We start from the raw sequence: 19,284 nt of genomic DNA on the forward strand, positions 1-19,284 counted from the left end.
GTGGTGTTGAACCGAGAGATAGGAGCTAATTGTATTGGTCAGAGCGGGGGTTGCCTGCGTGTAGAGACAGACGCGACTTGGAAAACCCGCCGCCACACACACGCCCACACCAAAACACGCCCGCAAGAAACCACACGTAAAACGGTCAGCGTCGGGCCGCGTTGTGCATCGGATGTTAACGGTGAAAAACGGCAAATAAATTAAGCTTATGAGTTTCAATTGTGAGATGCAATCACACTGAAATGCCTTTTCCACCCGTCCGACAGGTTGGTGGTGGGTTATCGGGGTTGTCAATGATGTGAAGCTGGTTCTTCGATCCGAGAGGGAGGATGTTTGAGCAACAGGAGAATTTGGCGCGACTCTAAGAAACTTTGGCGTGGGCTGGAAAGCTCGGGCCAGTTCTGCTCCCGCGTCTTGGTCGGTGCGGTGTGCTCTCATCATCGATCCACCTGCGTCAATAATAACAGCCAGTTCAGGTAAGCCCATGTGGGGCCCAGCACAGTTTGGCAACGACCACAGAGCAACGGCGTCACGTCCGGGAACTTGGCTGTTGTTATTTTGATTTCTCGGTCGGAATGGTGCCGATTTCGAGGGGCTACGACTGGCCGGTGTAACTTGGTATTTCAATTGACAGGTCTTTCTGGTTTATTGACAAACAAACAAAATAAAAAAGGGCAAGAATTGCACTGTGTTTTTCTCCTGAGAGGCAGTCAAAGCTGTAGTCACCTGCTTTGTTCCAGAGGCCGTGTGCAATTCATAATAGAGGCACATTTCACTTGACCGTAGCACAATTTCCAGAGCACGGGCCTATAAGCAACCGAGATGAGCGTGATTCAGAACACCAATCTAATGTTGAAAAAAAAAAAAAAAAAATAGTCTGTACTGGCATTGATTGGATCTCTTAAACATATTTCACGCCCACTTTAAAAAAGTCAAAATGTCATTCCCTCTAGCGCGACAAGCTCTTGGGGGGATTAGGAGCAAAACAACGAGAGCATCGTTGTCATTGAAATGTCGAGGTTCATTAGCGAGTGGGATCTTGCGATTAAGCCCATCGGGAACCAGGGCTCTACGGCATTCATCTTCACCATGGACAAATTCACTGCAGAGGCTCGGTGAAAGGGGGATTGCCACGACAATTTCAGCCTCTGAATTGCAGTTCGGTCAGCCAGTTCATGAGACTCACCCGCACATACTAAAGGCTGGAGAATGTAAGGAACATGAAATCAAAGGGGCAGGAAATTGGAAAACAAAATCAGAAACAAATCCTGAATTTAGCACCTCACTTGGTTCAAGACATGTACTCACTACTTCATCTATCTCATCTCAGTAACACCAGGAATCTCCGCTCAAGAGTACTATGATCGCCGACAAAACCTTGCAGCTCTTCTCCCTGAAAATGGAATCGCCATCCTGGCGTCAGCCGAGCTCAGGTACCGCTCTGGCGCCGTCTTCTACCCCTTCCGCCAGGACTCCAACTTCCTCTACCTGACGGGCTTCGCCGAACAGGATGCCGTGGCCGTGATCCGAAAAACCGGCCAGAACGATCACGAATTTAGGCTGTACGTCAGGCCGAAGGACGCCGCGGCCGAACAGTGGTCCGGCCCTTGGAGCGGCGTCGAGGCAGCCATGGACGTGTGGAACGCCGACGTCGCCGGGCCCATCTCCACAGCCGCGCACGAGGTTGGTAAACTGGCCAAGGCCGCCTCGCCGGCCATCTACACCGACGCTCCCGCGTACGGCGGGGGCACCGGTGCTGTGAAGCCGCTTGCGCCGCTGGTCAACTCCCTGCGTGCCGTCAAGTCCCCCGCCGAGGTGGCCAACATGCGCCACGCGGGCCGTGTCTCGGGGCGGGCTTTCACGGCCGCAATGCGAGGTGATGCATCCGGATCCGACTGGAAGTATGAGCGTGATCTTGCCTTGTTCTTTGACCACACGTTTGCCACGACTGGTTGCGACGGCCAGGCATATGTGCCAGTTGTGGCAGGCGGGTCCCGTGGCAGCATGATTCACTACGTGCACAACAACCGCGATCTGCCGCCAGGCGAGATGGTACTGGTGGACGCCGGTGGTGAGTACGGCACATACATCACCGACATCACTAGGACATGGCCTATCAATGGCAAGTTCACCCCTGCGCAGCGAGACCTGTATGAAGCCGTACTCAAGGTACAACGGTCGGCTGTGTCGTTGTGCCGCGCGGATTCAGGGTTTTCTCTGGACAAGATCCACATGATTGCCCAGGATGGACTACGCGATCAATTGACACAGCTTGGCTTTGAATTTGATGGGAGGAATGGGCGGACAATACAGACGTTATTCCCGCATCACTTGAGTCACTATGTTGGCCTGGATGTTCATGATACGCCTGGATATTCTAGGAGCGTGCCCCTAGAGCAAGGCCATTGTGTCACAGTCGAGCCCGGTATTTACGTGCCCGACGATGAGCGTTGGCCTGAGCATTTCCGCGGAATGGCCATACGCATTGAGGACAGTATATGCGTTCTAGACGATGTGCCACTTGTTTTAACATCCGAGGCAGTCAAGGAGGTGGTTGATGTGGAAGCTCTACGGGCATGACCATGATCATCAGAATAGCCGCTGTTTACCACTCAGCCCTGTAAATTATTCATAACCAGAGAAAGCACACTCCTTGTACCATTCTAGTTCGTTCTCATTTCATATGATCCAATAATCTAGCCTTTTGACCCTACTGCGACCCTTAATACAGGTACTAATGTCTGTTTCATCAACCTTGGGTAATCGTAATAAGCAGTCGTGAAAATGAAGAGAGCAAAACCCAGATCTATCTATTTGTATGGTCTTTTTGGTGTTCTGTAGTTGGTCGTATCTCATGCGAAGAGTAGCGATTGCCGTGTAAGAAATATTTACATTGAAGAAATACGTTTCCCTTCGTCTAAGTACCGAGAGGAAATTAGCAGAAAGCTCTTGGGTCGAACAGTGTTCTGCTATAGTTTGGCATTTGATATGTAGGCCGAGCAGTGGCACTAAGAAGTTGCTCAAAGGCTTGCAGTCGTTTCGAGAGCTCTTGATGTTGTTGCACAATCATCTTGTTCTTCTTCTCCAGGTAGTGGATATACTCGGTGGCTTTGGTAAGAACAGCACCCTGAAGAAACCATGCAATTAGAACTGCTTTTTTCGGACCTAGTAACAATAATACGGCTAAACTCACCTTGCTGACTTTAGGGCCACGTGAGGGCTGGCCCACGTCCTCGCCATCCACTTCGTTCTCTGGAATAGTCCGCAACGCAGGGACGGCATCCCTCAATTCGGCAATTTTGTCCTTCAGATTTGTGCGATATTTGCGTTCGATATCGTTATGTGCAGTCCGGTCACCCTTGGCACCAGCCTTCTCCTTCCCTTTGTCTGGTCGTTGTGGTTGGGGCTGTTTGGGTGGCACGATGTTCGGAGGCGGCATGCTGAGCAGCTGGCTCATCGATGCAGTTCCTAAGCCAAACCCACTCATAGCTGACTCAAAATCAGTCTGATATTGGGAATACTGATCAGCCATACTCGAGCCGAGTCCACCAGAAGTTGTTCCTCGGTTCATCGCTATTGCTATGAGGCGCCGTTGTTCCGCTTGATCTAGTGTGCTCCTAGATTGTGTGCTCATGACAGAGTCCATCCTCAAGCCCGGCTGTGGCCGCTCCCAGCTCAAGGGGGTCGAAAAAAGACTTTCTCGTTGTGGGACTTCCGTGGGCGCAGTCGAATCAATTTTCGAAAGCTGTTCCGCAAGACTCATCGAAGCAAATGTTTGCTCATCATCAGAAAGCGCATTGTCCAACGCGCTATCATCCAGAGAATCCTCGACTTTCACTTGTCTTGTTCGTGAACCTGATTGAGACGCAGCTTGCGCCTCGCCTTGTCGTTTTTGTTTATGGGATCTGCTCGACCAATTAGATAGCTGTCGAGACCTATATGGACCAACTCGTAAAGTACAACTGATGTGGCTCTTGTAATATCCACAAGGCGCATCTTTGTGCATAACGAGATGTAACTAACCTCTGTGGCTCCTGTGCTGTGGGCTTGACGGCCGGCTCACCCTGAGTGGTCGCGCTCGCGCTCGCCTCTGCACCCGTCTCCTCGGGAATTGTTCCCTCATTGTCAAACTGAAGCCAGTAGTCCACTGAGTCAAAGGGCGTCGAATCCGTGCTAAGTTTTGAACGCTTCCTCTCAGGTTTCTCTCGAGATGGTGGTTTCAGCGTTCGGGTTGGAACTAGAGTCCTCGGGCCTTGGGTGTAAATTGAGCGCTGCCGCTGTGGGGGCTCGAACGCGGTACCGCTGTTGTTTTGGTCCTGAGACTGTTCGAAAGCTCCAAATGATCCCAGGCCTTCCAGTCCTTGCGGGTTGAAAGAGAAGTCAATGTCGGCCCCGAGGGTAGAGGGGTTCCATAACGGGTATGGCTGGCCTGTGCCGCTCGAACGGGTCAGATTCGCAGCGCGTTCCGCCGCATTGCTGGTCTGTCCCCCATGGTTAGCAGAGTCTTGGTGGCAGCTGGGTATGCATTTGTACCTGGGCGTTGGGCACCGTAAAGTACTCCATGTGCCTTAGAAGATTTGGGTCCATTTTGTCGTCCGCCCCCTGGCTCGTTGTAGTGATCTAGGCAAACCGTCTCACTGACGCTCCGAAGAGCTGTGTCACATCCAAATCAGGTTGTAGTTATGGGCCCCTTGGTATGCGACGGGCCGAGTTCAGCTTGGGCAGATGGTACACCAATGCTCCCCCAACAAGTTGGATCAACTCAAAACTGCGGAAATCGTGTAACTACTGGGTAGATAGTCCCGGTAGCTATGAGCCAGCTTTCTTTTGTTGGGCGCAGTTGGTTCGCACTCAGCCGAATTGAGTTTTCTCGCTGCCAAGGCGGTCGAACAGACCAAGATTCGATCTCGTATTTCGCAATGCGACGGGGAGCATGGGACAACACAGTTCGCAACTGTCGACCAAGGCTGGCAAATGCTGAAGTTGTTGAAATGCAAATATTACTTTGCATCAGGTAGATATGGCTCAAGTGCACAATGTGGCAAGAAGCTGTGATGGAAGCTTGATAGCACCTTGTCGATCAAGTTCAACAGTGGGCTGATTCGGGTTCAATCCGGTACGATGGCGGGCACATGCTACGGTCTACCTCCCGGTAGGCGACAACGCTTTCATCAGTGTGACAATTCCCATCAGACATGAACGTCGACCAAGGTTGTGGTCGTTTGTAATGTGTTGGATGCTGGAAGGCTTTGAGAGAGCCTGGCCGCGGTGCAGGAATTGTCAAGTTGATGTGTTTGGTACCGGACGGGAGAGCTTCTCACGGCCGCGATGATCAAGGGAAAACAGTCGTAGTCGGAGGGTAGGATATAGGTAAGGAGGGTCCACCCAGTATTCTGGCCAATATGGGGGTTAGGTCCAAGATGGCCATGCGCTGATTGGCAGGATAGCGCCGACCCAAGAGCTGAAGATGGCCTGACTTTGCCATTGTGCCTAGGAAGTCTTGTAACATGTTGTTATAGAGCCCCTGGTGCTCTCTGTCGAAAATTTGGTCATTGGCGCCAGAATCATACGACTTTTTGACAAGAGAGGGGAATCACGCCTGACCCCACACTAGCCTGGACTTGCCGAACGGGAATCGGGGTCTTTGAGGTGGGTCTGTCCACCCTTAGACGAAAGTAAATATTATTTAGCAGTTAAGGAAAGGCCCACATCATACCTCTGTATCGTGACATTAGCATTCAGTAAGGTAGGCACCTCAGGTATCTATCATGAAGCACTTTGCTAAAATTAGCCATCATTTAATGCCTAGGTACCTGTAGGCTTCCAAGCTGTTCCCTACTCTTGAGAGTCCATTAGCGCGAAGCTGCCATGTATACGGTAGGTGTTCGGGTGAGTAAACATTGGAGAGGGACAGGTTTCTGAGCCGTTGGCTGCTGTAAAACCAAGGTCCCCGTCATACTGTGTCAATCAAAGTAGCGGCTGAGTAATAAACTAATCCCTGGTACCAAACATTATCAGTCAGCTTAAGCTTTGCACAGTTTATACGCTGCAAATTGTTTATCTATTCACTTCTGCCGGCTGAGTATTAATCTCTAATCAATCCTCAAATCCTCGAGTTAGCAGTTAACAATCCCAAGCAATCCCAGAAGTGAGTCGCATCAAGGAGTCCAAAGGCACTGATTAGCTAGGCACATAGACCCTGGTCCGGGTTGAGCATAAATTGTACCGAGTACAATACAGTACGTGCTCTGCTCTTTCGATGTTTGAAATGTGGAGAAGGCAAAAGCATATGCATACAGGGTATGTAAAAAATAAAAAATATCAGCAAGGTCCTGCTTGCATGTCAAGATCTATATACCGTTCACGCAAGAGCTAGTCTTGTTAGCTCATTATTGAAGGCTCTAACCTGTTATTTGCCGAAAATTGCACACCAATTTAGGGAAGTCTGTGGCTAAAATTGCACCATACAATGTATACAACCAGATGGAAGAACATACATGACCCTCGAAGAATTGGAGAAGGTGTTGACGACGACCCACGGACGCTGTATTGCACATTAAGACCAGCATGAACCAACATACCTCGCCTACCTACCGGGCTTCCCGGACCGGACCGCACTTAACAAGGCTGGCTTGAATCGTCCAAAGCCACAGGTTTATTTCGAGTGCCAAAGCAAACGGATGTATACTTCCAATATTTTTTATTGGGAGATGGAGTAATGCTCAACTCACTTCCAAAATGGAAACAGTTGCGTTGTATACATCGAGGGATAGTGTGACAGTGAAATTCTTTAAGCCAGGTTTCTACAAGCTGCCCCTCGAGAAACAACACTCCGCATGGTTTATCTTGGAAATTTCAGCCCTATGGATTTAGCAGAAGTCATCTCAAGAAACACTTGATTGTAGGTCTAAAAAGCAGACTAGGTTCGCCAAAGTAATAATTCGGGTTTTTTTGTGTTACTACAGGATAACTTTTATCCGCAATGGCGTCAGAAAATATCTTCAATACCCTCAGGCCTTCCTATTTATGTAGCTGTAACCCAAAGAATACGGCAAATTAGAGAATCTCATTGCAAAAGTCCCAGCTGGTGTTTGTTGATAGGTCGCTAACAGCTGTCCCTCTCTTACTGGAGAGAGAAGCTTGGGCCTTCAGGCTGACTTGAGGGGTGAGCCAGCCCACTTATTTCATCATTTTGATTGGACATTCTGCACCGCGTTCTGTCGCCTGGCCAAGGTCCACTAGCCTTGCATTGATCGTGCTTGCCGAAAACAGCTTTGAGCCTGGCGTTTGCGATTGAAAGAAAGAAAACATCCTCTTGAATCTGCGGATATTGGGTAGCGAGAGACGCCACCTCATGATCTAAACATCAACCCAGGAATCTGTTTCCGTCCACAGAGACTAACTCCGTGGGGCATATTTTCTTTCTCACTTTCTTTCTCAATCACGCTCACCTTTACCTATCTTGCCGTTCATTTTGATGGAATCACCGCGTCACTGACGACTCGAGGCTTTCACCATGGCGGCTGCCGTGGACTTGGGCTTTTTGTCCAACCATTTGAGCTTGCCGCAAGAGACGCTCGACACTGTTGCCTCAGACCCGACGCCAGAACTTGTCGCTGTAGTTCTCACAGCCGTCGCCGCCAAGGCGCGTGAATACGACGAGCTTTATTCGGAGAAACTCAATGTTGACATCGCATTGGAAAATGCGGTGCGAAGCTCAGAGTCGCGATGCCAGACCTTCAAGACAACCGCAGACAATGCACTCAAGGAGCTCGAGACTGTACGTCGAAAACTTCAGGACGAGGGTAGGTCGTCATCATATCGCGAATGAAAAAAAGTTCATTTCACAGCACCCTGTGATCATGGACTGGCATAATACTCACTTTGTTTTCGTCATTCTCTAGAGACCGCACGTCAAAACCTGGAGAACCAGCTCCAAGCCCTGAGATCCGAATCCACCACGTCTACTTCCCAAGCCGAAACCCTCCGTGCCCGCATCGCGTCGCTCGAGGCATCGAAACGAGATACGATGGCAATCTTGGATACAAAGAATGCCGCTAATCTCGAACTTGCCAACGAGCTTCAGAAGCAGCACCAGAAGGCTGTCGCGCTGAGCCAGGAACTAAACACGGCGCAACAAGAAGTCCAGGCCGCCAAGGCAGCCTCGAACACCGCAAAATTTCGTGAACAGTCTGTTCGCCAAGAATTGGACCTTTCGCAGAAACAAAATGAATGGCTGGACAAGGAGCTGAAGACCAAGAGTGCCGAAGCCCTCAAGTACCGCAAGGAGAAGGGTCAGCGCATCTCTGAACTTCAACGACTCAATGATGAGGCCAATGCTACAGTGGATGCCCTTACCAAGAGCGAGCAACAACTCCGTTCCCGTCTTGATGCCGCTCAAAGAAAAACTGAGGAGGCCTTAACGAAGCTTCAGCAACTGCAGGAATCCTCAGCGCGATCGGAAGCTGGTTATCGGCAGGAGGTTGAGACTGCCAAACGGCTGGCTACAGTATCTCAGGAGTACGCCGATCAGTACAAGAAAGAGATGACCCAACTCAGGGAGATGCTCGACCAAGCCAAAGACCACCACGCGGATGAGTTGCGAAAGGTCTTGCAGCAGCTTGAGCAGGCCAGACAAGATTGCAATGAGCTGGAGCAAAAGATGCATGAGTTACAAAGCCAGGTCGACCAGCTGCAAACATCACACGGACGGGACACGATGCCGGGCTCAGCACCTCAGACGCCGATGCCCAATGGCTCTCAGTTCCGCCCCGGATCGCCTTTTGGAACGCCTGGATCGATCCGCGTCAAGTCACATATCAGCGCCAGCCAGGCTGTTGAGGAACTTTTCAAAGTCAAGGGAGAACTTGCTGGCGAGAAGCGACGGAATCGTGAGCTCACCAAGGAAATCGACGATATGATCAGCACACTCGAAGCAAAGGAGCCGGAAATACGCGAGTTACAAGATGAGAACGACATGTTGAAGAACGAGAACATGCGTATGAGTAGCCAGATGGATCAGAGCTTCAACGAAAGGGATGCTGCCAAGAGAGCCGCCCGCAGGGCCGAAGGGGCTTCGGCCAGTGCACAGGCTGAAGTCAAACTCCTCCGGGCTCAGATGAGGGACTTGAGCACCCAGATTCAGGTGTTAATCTTCAACATGCATGCCCGCGAAAAGGGTCTTGATCAACTGACCGACGAAGAAGTGGAGCATTTCTCTCGTCTACAGCGCGGCGAGGTGTCCGAAAACTCTTTGAACGACATGTCCGACACGCACATGTTGATCACGGAGAAGTTCGTGGCATTCAAGGACATTGCGGAGCTCCAGGAGAAAAACGAGGAGTTGTTGCGCGTCACCCGTGATCTCGCCTATAAATTCGAAAACGAGGAGGCCCTAGCAGCCCAGAGAAATGCCGCTCAAGATCAGCAGGAGATTGAGAAACTACGGGACCTTGTGACCAAGCTGCAAGAAGAGTCACAAGCACTTACCACACGGATGAAGAGCTATATGACGGAGAGGGACATGTTCCGCCGTATGCTGCAGCAAAAGGCTACCGCTGGTGAAATCCAGTCAGTGCTTGGCAACTCTGTTGATGGCAGAGAGGTGCTTGCCAGCATCGAACAGAATAACACGGATGATCAGGACCTCAACGCTGCGCTACGAGAGCTGCAGAATAACTTTGATGCCTACCGAAACGAGCAAAGTATCGACCTGCAGACTGTCCGCGAGCAGGCCAAGCAATTGGCCGATGACAAGAGTGCTTTGCAGGCAGAGGTCGCCCGGGTTACAAGCCAGCTCAGTCTTCTGACAGAGCGGTATGAGACCCTCCAAGGCACAAATGCAGACCTCGAGGCACAAAAAGAGCATCTCAAAAAGCGAGCTTCTGATCTCTCGCAGCAAGTGGCAAAGACTGAAGGCCTGGCCCAATCGAGGGCTGAGGATCTAATCGAGACAAAGGGGTTGCTTGAGAGTATGCGTGCCGAGAATTCGAACCTCAAAGCAGAAAAGTCACTTTGGAAGAGCATTCAAGACCGCCTCATAAAGGATAACGAGGACTTGGGTGAAGAGAAATCACGTTTGAGCAACCTTCTTGCCTCCCAGCAATCTCTGCAGAACGAGCGCCAGCTTTCCGAGTCGGAGACCAAGAGGAGAATGCAGTCACAAATCGACACCTTGGAGACCGAGCTTAACACCACCAAACGCCGACTGGCTGACGAGGTGGAGGAGTCCAAGAAATTACAACTTCGTAAGGAGTACGACACTCAGCAAGCGCAAAAGCGAATCGATGATCTCATGGCAGCCCTTAGCCAGAACAAAGAAGAATCGATTGCTCTCAAGACAAGTCGCGACCACCTCCAGGCACGCGTTGATGAACTTACGATTGAGGTGAGGAGCGCCGAGGAACGCGCACAGCGTCTGCAGCCACAGTTGACTTCACGGGCCAACCACACCAACGCCGGAGAAGACAATGAAGACCAAGAAACTCGCATCCAGGAGCTCACGGGTGAAGTGGTCGATCTTCGACGAGAACTGGAGATTGCCAACACTCGCCTGGAGAATGCAAAGGCTGAGGCGGAGCACTTTAAGGAACTCGCCCAGACGATGGAGGAAGACTTGCGTAGTCTTGAAAGCTCACAGGAGACGTACCGAGAAGAATTGGATTCGACCATCGCGGCAAAGGATGCCAAGATCAAGGAGCTCGAGCAGCGTGTTGGCGATCTTTCGGCAGAGCTGGCTACTTCAAACTCGGAGCTTTCGTCGTTGAGGGACTCTCAGGGCGAGATCAGCCGGCGTTTCGAGGATGAGAAGCGCATTCTCGACTCCGAGATCACCCGCCTTCGGGACCAAGAAAGCCGATACAAGGAGACGGCCAAGCATCACCAGGCCAATCTCCGCGCTCAGGCCGAAATTGCTACCAAGGCGCAGCAGGATTACGAGCAAGAGCTACTCAAGCATGCTGAAGCTGCCAAGCAACTGCAACAACTCCGTACCGAGCACAACAAGCTCAAGTCTACTGCTGCGACCTGGCGATCCGAAGCCGAGTCCGCAAAGCTTACCCTGTCACAAAGCGAAAGCTCGTGGGAAGAACGCCGCAAGCAGTTGGAGCAGGAGCTGTCAGAGCTCAAGACCAGACGTGATGATGCGAATGCGCAGAACAAACTCCTTCATGACCAGCTTGCGAATGTCACGACACAAATCTCTGATCTTCAGCAGAGCCGCTCCTTTGGAGACGATTCCTCTGCAACTGCGCCCGTCTTTGCCGACACTGCAGTCGAAGGCCTGCGTGAGCTCAACAGCTACTTGCGCAAGGAGAAGGAAATCCTCGAGTACCAGTACGAACTCAAGCTCCAGGATAGCAAGAGACTGCAGCAACAAGTCAACTATCTGCAAGCTCAACTTGATGAGGCTCGTCTCAAATTGGAGCAGGAGCGTCGCACTCAAGCTGAGTCGGGAACTAATTCCAAGGCTTACACAGAGCTCATGGACAAGGTGAACGAGATGAACGTCATTCGTGAGAGCAACGTCACTCTCCGCAATGAAATCAAGCAGCTGCAACGCCAGGTCGAGCAGAAGAGTACCCGAGTACAGCAGCTTGAGACCCAACTGCATCCGCTGCAGGCACGCGTGGGTGAGCTCGAGAACCAGGAAGTTTATCTTCAAGAGGAGATAAAACAGCTGCAAGAAGACCGCGATAGGTGGCAGAAACGAACCGAGTCGATTCTTACAAAGTATGGTCGCGTTGATCCCGGCGAGCTTGAGCAGATGAAGCAGTCTGTTGCCGACCTTGAGGCAGAGCGCGATGCGTTGAAGCAGAACGAGGATGGTATCAAGGCGCAGTTGGAGGAAGCTCAGAAAACGCTGGAATCTGAGCGCACCAAATGGAATGAGGCCAGAGGCAGGATCATCGATCAAGCCAAGACAAAAGCCCGAGAACAAACAGGCGTGATCCGTAACCTGAACGAGGAGCTGAACACTCTCAAGGAAAGTGTCAAGTCCTTGGAGGCCTCACTGGAGGTCGTAAGGAGTGAGAAGGCTGCTCTGGAGGAGCAATTGGCAACTGCACAAGAGCAAGTGCAGCAGCAACAGCAGCAGATGCAAGAGCCTGCCAGCGAGGCCAATGCAGCCACATCTGCACCGGATGCGATGGTTGTCGATGAGGGCAGGACTGCCCAGATCGAGCAGGAACTAGCAGCTCTTCGTCAAGAGCTGGAGGCCACGGTGTCACTCAAGGCAGAAGCTGAATCGCAAGTAGAGAGCCTGCGCCTGCAGTTGGCCGCCGCAGTCGAGGAGCGCGATCAAGCTGTCGCCCTCGCACAGGCTAAGCAACAACAGCAGCAGCAGATACCCAGTGGCACTGAATCAGGTGAACCAAACACAACTCAGGCCGGGGTCACTGGTCTCAGCGACGAGGAACGCCTGTCGCTACAGTCTAAGATCGCCGAGGCTGAGGCCAGAGCGGCTGATGCAGAGAAGAAGGCGGCCGAAATCGAGGCGAACATGGCGGCCACTCTCAATCAGCGGTCGGACAAGATGAAAGAAGCCCTGAATAAGAAGCTCAGGGAATCCAAGGAAAACAACGCCAAGGAACTCAGCGAAAAAACGGCGGCACTCCAGCAGCAGTACGACCTTAGACTTGAGCAAGAGCGTAAGATTTGGCTAGCAGAGCACAGCTCAGCAGCGGCCGTGACTACGGATCAGGGAGCAGTCCCCGCCACGCCGTCCAAGCAAGAAAATGACCAGGCTTCTTCAACGCCAATCGATCCATCCAAGGTCGACTTTAGCAAGCTCAGTGATGAAGCCACACGCAAACTTTTGTCAGAAAATGCCACCATCAAGAGTATACTGAGTAACAACATTAAGAAGAAGGCTGAGCTAGAGGCCAAAAAGGCCGTCGAAGAGGCAGAGCAACGCATGAAGGGAGACTTGGACACAAAGATCGCTCAGGCTAGGGAGCAAGCTACCACACTGGCCGAGAAGAAATCTACCCTGCGCATCAACATGCAAGAGAACAAGTTGAGAATGGCTAATGGCAAGCTTGCGGTAGTGGAGAAGGCAGTGAAGGAGACACCTCAGAAGCCGGTTGTTGAGGTGTGGGAAGAGGTGAAGCAGTACAAGCCTCCCACAGTAACAACAGCACAGCCACAAGCAGTTGGAACACCCGCTAAGGGCGGACAAACCCCGGTTGCCTCGGCTGCTTCTGCGATCGGCCGTCCAGCTGGCCAGCAAGGTATGTGCATGCTTGTCATCTGAGTCGCCTGAAAATTCTGCAACTTTTGCTAACCCCTCATATCCTCCAGTGCCCTCGACTCCAGCTACTCCTGGAGCGCAGACATCTGTTCAGACTGGAGCCCCGGCCGGGTCTTCTCTACCAGCCAAACCGCAGCCCGCAGTCCAGCCTCCGTCACTGCAGAAGCCTGCGGTCCTCAACCCGTTTGCGCAGAGTACGGGTTTGGCCAACGCGGCGCCGTCGAACAACCCTTTTGCGCAAGTGCCCTCGCAAATCCCCCAACCCGGCCAAACGCAGCAGGTGGGCCAACCACAGTCGGGCCTGCCGCAACCGCGAACCGGGCTACCACAACCCGGTCGTGGACGAGGGAGGGGAGGGGCTAGTGGAATTGCTCGCGGAGCAAGTAACATTGGCAGAGGTGGCCGAGGCGGTGGTGCCGCACGTAGTGCTAGCGGACCTGTTGGGGGTGGCATGAACCCGGCGGCGAATGATTTCCAGCCGGGTTCGGGCATCAAGCGGCCACGACCCGAATCCGAGGTGGGGGCTGGTGCACCTGGTGGTGGCAAGAGGATGAGGGGCGGTGCAGGGGGTGGTGCGGCTGGAGGAGGCAACAACGCTACGGAATAAGACCCGAAGACCAAGACTTTGGTCACGGGGATACAGTCTGGATTGGTTATTCGGATCGCAGGAGACCGGCTGGTTGATGTTTCATGGGTGGGGGAGTCAGGACAAGGAATGTGGACTGGCTAAAATGGGGAAGCTTTCGATGTTGACGAACATTTGGTCGTCGTTTCTTTTGTCATATTTACTGCGTTAAGGCTGTATCATTGCTGCTGCTATGACTGAGCCTTTTTTTTTTTCCTCCTTTAGGGATCGCAGCAGATTTCTATTTAATGGCCTGTATTATTCAAACCACTCTCAAAGCCCACGAGGTGGCAGAGGGAGGCGGCGTCGTTTTTTCTTCTTCAATTTATGTAACAAAAAAGAATGTGCAAAGGTTTTCTTCTGAGGATATGGGAACTGATTGTAATAATTGCGGACTTGGAGCAGCCTACATGGATGGGACATGTTACATGAAAGCAGGCCTCGTTGAATGACATTTTGTACCTGCCTATTTATTCATCCCATGCCTATCGCTAGATGGACACAGCCAGAGTTGTGACATCATATTCCTCGCAGCCCCGGAAGCCAAGTGGTGGCGCGTCCCTTACTTCTTGGTCGAAGAGCCGGGCTCAAAATAGTCCAGCGGCTGTCTCAGAACCTCGCACTGCTCGAGCTCCGAGTAGGCATCCATCCTCGCCTGGACCTGCAGCAGCCGGACGGGGGCGTCGGTAGAGACGTCGGCCCTCTCCCAGGGGCCCAGCCTTTGCAGGGTCTCGAGCGTGTCCCAGTAGCCCCTGGCGGCGAGGTAGGCCGGGTTCGGGTTGGGGTCGCGGTTGGTGCCAAAGGCGGCCCAGTGGTCGAGGGTGACGCGCGAGAAGGGCAGGTCGAGGCCGTCGCGGTCGGGGAGCCCGCCGCGGCGCATGGTGCCAAAGAGGAGGAGGTGGTCGCCGCCGTGGCACTTTTTGTACTCGAGGCGCTCCGGGTCCGTCGTGTCGCAGTGCGGCTTGGTGTAGCCGGGGAAGTTGTAGGTGCGGTTGAAGCGGTAGGCCCAGACCGACTCAAAGGCCGAGTGGCGCGCCGCGCTGTAGACGGCGGCCTGCTCGAGGCAGGTGAAGGCGGCGTCAGTCATGATGCGGATGGCGCCGTCGAGCGCCTCGGCTGGGGTCGGGTCCGAGGGGATGCCAAAGGCTGGGCTTCTGACTGCCGCCGCTATGTCGGCGCGGTGGACGGGGGGCACTAAGCTGGGGATGAGGTCGGCAAGCGGGACGCCAGGGATGATGGGGACGCTCTCAAGCTCGTTGCCGGCCTCGTCGCGGTCGATGCCCGTCATGAAGGCTACGTCGGAAGCGTAGTGGTTGCTGCTATTGACTGTCAGCCAGTCCGAGGTGATGTATTCGCCATCGACCGTGATGCCGATGGCGTAAAGCGACGTGTTGAGGAAGGCCGCGCCGTCGACTGCGCGTAGGCATCCGATGGCCGTCTCGTCGGTGGCGCAGCCCACGTCGGACACCACCTGCTTTCCCAAATTCTCCCAAGCCCACCCGACAGAATCGTACTTGTAGGCGAAGCCGGCCTCGTTGGTGAGGCGCGACGCCCCAGCAGCCGCCTCGGCCAGGTAGAAGCCAGCCGGGCCGGACTGCGCAATGGCGGCGTGGAAGAGGCCCTTGGCCTTGGGGCTCGCCATAAGGGCGCGCACCAACCAGGCGCCGGCCGAGTAGCCAAAGATGGTAACGCGGTCCGGGTCGCCGCCGAAGCTGGCAATGTTCTCCTTAACCCACTCCAGGCCTGCGATCACGTCCGAGAGGCCATAGTTGCCTTTGTGGACTCCGTCCCCAAGCACCATCCACCCGAGCGAGCCGACGCGGTAGTTGACCGAGACGACGACAACGTCACCGCGCGATGCGAGCATGGTCCCGTCCGTATAGTGGTTCCTCCCCGAGCCGATCCTGAGGCCGCCGCCGTAGATATAGAACATGACGGGCTTGAGGCGCTTGGGTGCCAGTGCGCTCGACGGCTCTTTACATGAGGGTGGCTTTGTTGGGGGTAAGTAGGGCGTCCAGATGTTGATACCGAGGCAGTCCTCGTTGCTTCCGTTACGGACCTCTCCGGGCACTTGCAAGCACTAGAAAGGATCAAATCAAAAGTAGTCAGAACTCCAAGAAAAGAAAAAGTTGCATCGTCGAGATTACATTGGTAAGAGACTACCGTAGCATGACTTTATGGCTTACCTCTGGCAAGGCGAACAGGGCTGGTACAGGGGCACTGCGCTCCTCAGGGGTCGGCTCGTACGGCCGAGCGTAAGCGAAGCGCTCAGGTTTGGCGGCGAACCGGATGCCCCTGAACTTCCACACGAAGAAGTCGCGGAAGCCCTGGTAGACGAGGTCGCCGGCGCGCTGGTTAACGACAAAGTCAGTGCGAACATTGTTGGTGCCGACGGTCAGCACCGGCGCCGACTGGGTGCATAGCGCCGGGAGCTTGCTGCTGCCCGGGCCGGCGCAGTCGACTTCCTTCAGCTCTCCGCGGTGGTCAATGGCGCGACAGTCGCCGGATGAAGCCTTGGAAACCCAAAACAGCTGCGACTCGGGAAAGGATTTCTGCCAGATCTGGTAAGACAGCGAGCTGTTGAGGCCATCTGTGAAACTTGCTGTGTCGGGGCTCCATAGCGTCTCGCCCAGCTTGCGGCACGATTCCTCGGCATCGGGAAATTCAACCGGGGCATGGACGAGGACGGCTGCAGAGCCGTTCTTTGGGTCATCTGTTGGAATCAAGACAGGTCAGGTTAGTTGATATTATATCATTTATCAACCTTGATTCAGGAGGGGGTAGTATGGGAATGCTCTTACTACTCAAGTCATTGTATGTGAGCAACGTCAAACCGCCTGCCGAGTAAACTTCAGATGGTGCCGGGTTAGTCGGGGCCCCTAGGACGAGTTGAGATGTCCAGGCTGCCACCATGGCCAAAGAAGCTCGATACATGTTCGATGATAATTAGAATGACAAGAGTTTCTAACACGGCTCGATGCCTGTCGAGATCTCACAAGGCGAAGGAAGGGACGCCATTTTCCCCAACTCAGAAGGCCGATAATCCTTTGTCGTACATTTATAGACACAGACATACACACATACACTCACACCTACACTTACATAGACATAATCAATATACAATATTGAATCATCATGGGCCCGAAAGATGGAAGCAGGATTCAGCTTCGCCGAGGGGAAGGACACCTGCGTATGGATGGGGTAAAGTACCATGCATGGAGCTAGCCCGACTGCAGCCCGCAGCAAGAGCATGATCGCGAATTGTCTTCAACATCTTGAATCAATAGAAGAGTGTGGCAGCCTGGCCGGACCGGCTGTCCGGGTGTCCTCGCACAGAATGGAATATGGTGACGGAAACGCGACAAGAGATGACTGCATAGCCATGATCCGGCTTCTCGTCAAGCCGGATTGCGGGGTAGCAGCCCGGGATGGCAGCGATGGCGATGGCGCCGGGATTTCGGCGCGACTTGTCCTGCTGTGCCCTGTAGGACAACGGCAAAGTGAGTAAGACGGTTACAGGGTATGACGGGAGGAAGAGGTTTTTCGGGTGAGAGGGGACCCGATGGATGGGGTCTTGGCGACCAAGAGCGTATTAGCGAGGAAGGAAATGGTTGCATGATGATAGATACAGAATTTGCACACCGAAGGTAGTAGCTTCCAGAGCAATTACCCTGTTCGTAAGCATCAAGCTCCCTTCTAGCTCGAGGAGGTAGTCACATACAGTGTGGCAAGTATGGCAAGCGTGAGCACAACATGGAAGAAGCAAGACACAAAAAACCCCTCAATCAACATACTATGTTATAAGACAGGCCAATGTTTACTATTAATTAGTCAACTTCCCAGTTGAAGCGTGCTTCAGATTGAAGAGCATGTGGGCTGGTGCTCGTCTCGAGATCCCTGAAGAGGCAATGATCTCGGTGTTTGAGATGAGCAACGGTCAAAAACATGCCCCAGCATTTCAGCATTGAGCAGCTCCACTGCCAAGCAAAAAAAGTGAATGAATTCCTCTGGGATCCAAAAAGCGTAAAAACCCGATGCCTCCAGTTACATACAGGTCCTTGACACCTGCCACGGCCAGCTGCTTGTTGATTGTTTAATTTGCTGCTGCATCCATCCATCATCTTTGCCGATCAAGTGCGGGGATGATGCCTCAACACCAAGAGGCTGGGCCAGTTCCATAATTTTGGTGGGGGTGCCAATTTGCCAATCGTCCCGTCACTTGGCCCTTTCAACCGTACGCACACCGTCTACCGTTCTTGTCTTTGTGGGACGCGCGGCGAGGCGGCATTCGGCCTGCAGAGGTTTGGATTTCTCCGGCCAAGATTTGTTTCTCGGCAAGAAACGAGATCGTCAAATGTAGGCAGGCCTCCTGCGATGCGACAACGGGCAAATGACGAAAGAAGAAGCATGTTAGTCCGTCATGATGTGTCTCTTTAATTTTGAGACGATATGAAAAAAAAAAAAAAAAAAAAAAACCTGAATCGTCGCATCAACGAGATGTTGCTATAATTGTGTCGCTGCTTGAACGGGACGGCTCAGGTACCCCCGGCCACGATTGATCGGATGGCATCGATGGCATCGAGAGTCGGCTGCCTACCATGACACGCAAGCAAGCAAGCAATCAATCCAAACCATATGCGGCCGGTCGGTCGCCTTTTTCACCCGATGTCGAGGCAAGGTTGAAATTTCATCAGTATGGCCCTGTACCTGCAGCGTCCCCATAGATCAAAATCAAAGGAGGGCCAACCGAGGGCTGTCAAAAACGCCAGTACAGTAAAAGCGAAAAGCTCAGTATTGGGACAGACACGAGACTTTCTTTTCTCCAGCTCACCTCGCAAAAAAAAAAGAGTCACGAGAAAAACCCCAAGTGTTAAAATTAGAATGTTGCCTCACCGACGAACCGTAAGTGACTCTGATGATGCGATGTGACATCGTCTTCAGCAACATGACGGAAACGCTTGCGGAGTGAGTGCGGAGTGAACCGTAGACAGGAGGACCCAATCAAATAATCCGACCAACCCAACCCATCGTGCCATCCATCCATCGGATCCCCCGTTGCATTGGAATCGAATCTTCTCTGGGGGCAGGGGTCCACAATCCCAAGTCGGCCATTTTATTCCGCACACAACACCGCCAGGATGTGATTGCAAAGTGAAGTAAAGCTACCGTGGTTCTCGGTCTAGAGCGAATCGCAATCAGAGACAAGCAAAGACCAGCTGAAAGACTATAGTACTGTAAGTAACAGTAGAAGCAAAGCAGAAACGTTACAACGATCAAGCCAACCGCGTCTAGTTCTAGACAGAGACAGAAAAGAAGAAAAAAATTGGAAAGGGTAGGCCCGCCTGACGGGGCGCTTTCAAGGCTAGTTCTAGAAATAGAGTGCAAAATTCTGAACTAGCAACGAAATTAT

At 52.8% G+C, this 19,284-nt stretch overlaps 5 protein-coding genes across 5 annotated transcripts; 3 read left to right on the forward strand and 2 right to left on the reverse strand.

Annotated features, from left to right (window-relative positions):
• Positions 1 to 937: 937 nt before the first annotated feature.
• Positions 938 to 2,580, forward strand: PpBr36_08571 (uncharacterized protein; the record flags this gene model as incomplete). Its single annotated transcript, XM_029895700.1, has 2 exons — positions 938 to 1,211; positions 1,331 to 2,580. 2 exons carry the CDS (start codon positions 938 to 940, stop codon positions 2,578 to 2,580), a joined length of 1,524 nt encoding a protein of 507 aa, XP_029746701.1.
• A 355-nt stretch (positions 2,581 to 2,935) lies between these two features.
• PpBr36_08572 (uncharacterized protein) lies at positions 2,936 to 4,587 on the reverse strand (the record flags this gene model as incomplete). The annotated part of the gene is made up of 4 exons (XM_029895701.1): positions 2,936 to 3,127; positions 3,194 to 3,935; positions 4,024 to 4,481; positions 4,534 to 4,587. 4 exons carry the CDS (start codon positions 4,585 to 4,587, stop codon positions 2,936 to 2,938), a joined length of 1,446 nt encoding a protein of 481 aa, XP_029746698.1.
• A 2,929-nt stretch (positions 4,588 to 7,516) lies between these two features.
• On the forward strand, positions 7,517 to 13,856 carry PpBr36_08573 (uncharacterized protein; the record flags this gene model as incomplete). Its single annotated transcript, XM_029895702.1, has 3 exons — positions 7,517 to 7,805; positions 7,905 to 13,229; positions 13,300 to 13,856. 3 exons carry the CDS (start codon positions 7,517 to 7,519, stop codon positions 13,854 to 13,856), a joined length of 6,171 nt encoding a protein of 2,056 aa, XP_029746699.1.
• Positions 13,857 to 14,436: 580 nt separating this feature from the next.
• PpBr36_08574 (uncharacterized protein) lies at positions 14,437 to 16,808 on the reverse strand (the record flags this gene model as incomplete). Its single annotated transcript, XM_029895703.1, has 3 exons — positions 14,437 to 15,954; positions 16,061 to 16,587; positions 16,676 to 16,808. The coding sequence occupies 3 exons, from the start codon at positions 16,806 to 16,808 to the stop codon at positions 14,437 to 14,439; spliced, it is 2,178 nt and encodes a 725-aa protein (XP_029746705.1).
• A 403-nt stretch (positions 16,809 to 17,211) lies between these two features.
• On the forward strand, positions 17,212 to 17,842 carry PpBr36_08575 (uncharacterized protein; the record flags this gene model as incomplete). The annotated part of the gene is made up of 2 exons (XM_029895704.1): positions 17,212 to 17,374; positions 17,718 to 17,842. 2 exons carry the CDS (start codon positions 17,212 to 17,214, stop codon positions 17,840 to 17,842), a joined length of 288 nt encoding a protein of 95 aa, XP_029746706.1.
• Positions 17,843 to 19,284: the final 1,442 nt, after the last annotated feature.

The sequence above is a fragment of the Pyricularia pennisetigena genome, chromosome 5 (genome assembly GCF_004337985.1).
Source record: "Pyricularia pennisetigena strain Br36 chromosome 5, whole genome shotgun sequence".
NCBI lineage: Eukaryota > Fungi > Ascomycota > Sordariomycetes > Magnaporthales > Pyriculariaceae > Pyricularia > Pyricularia pennisetigena.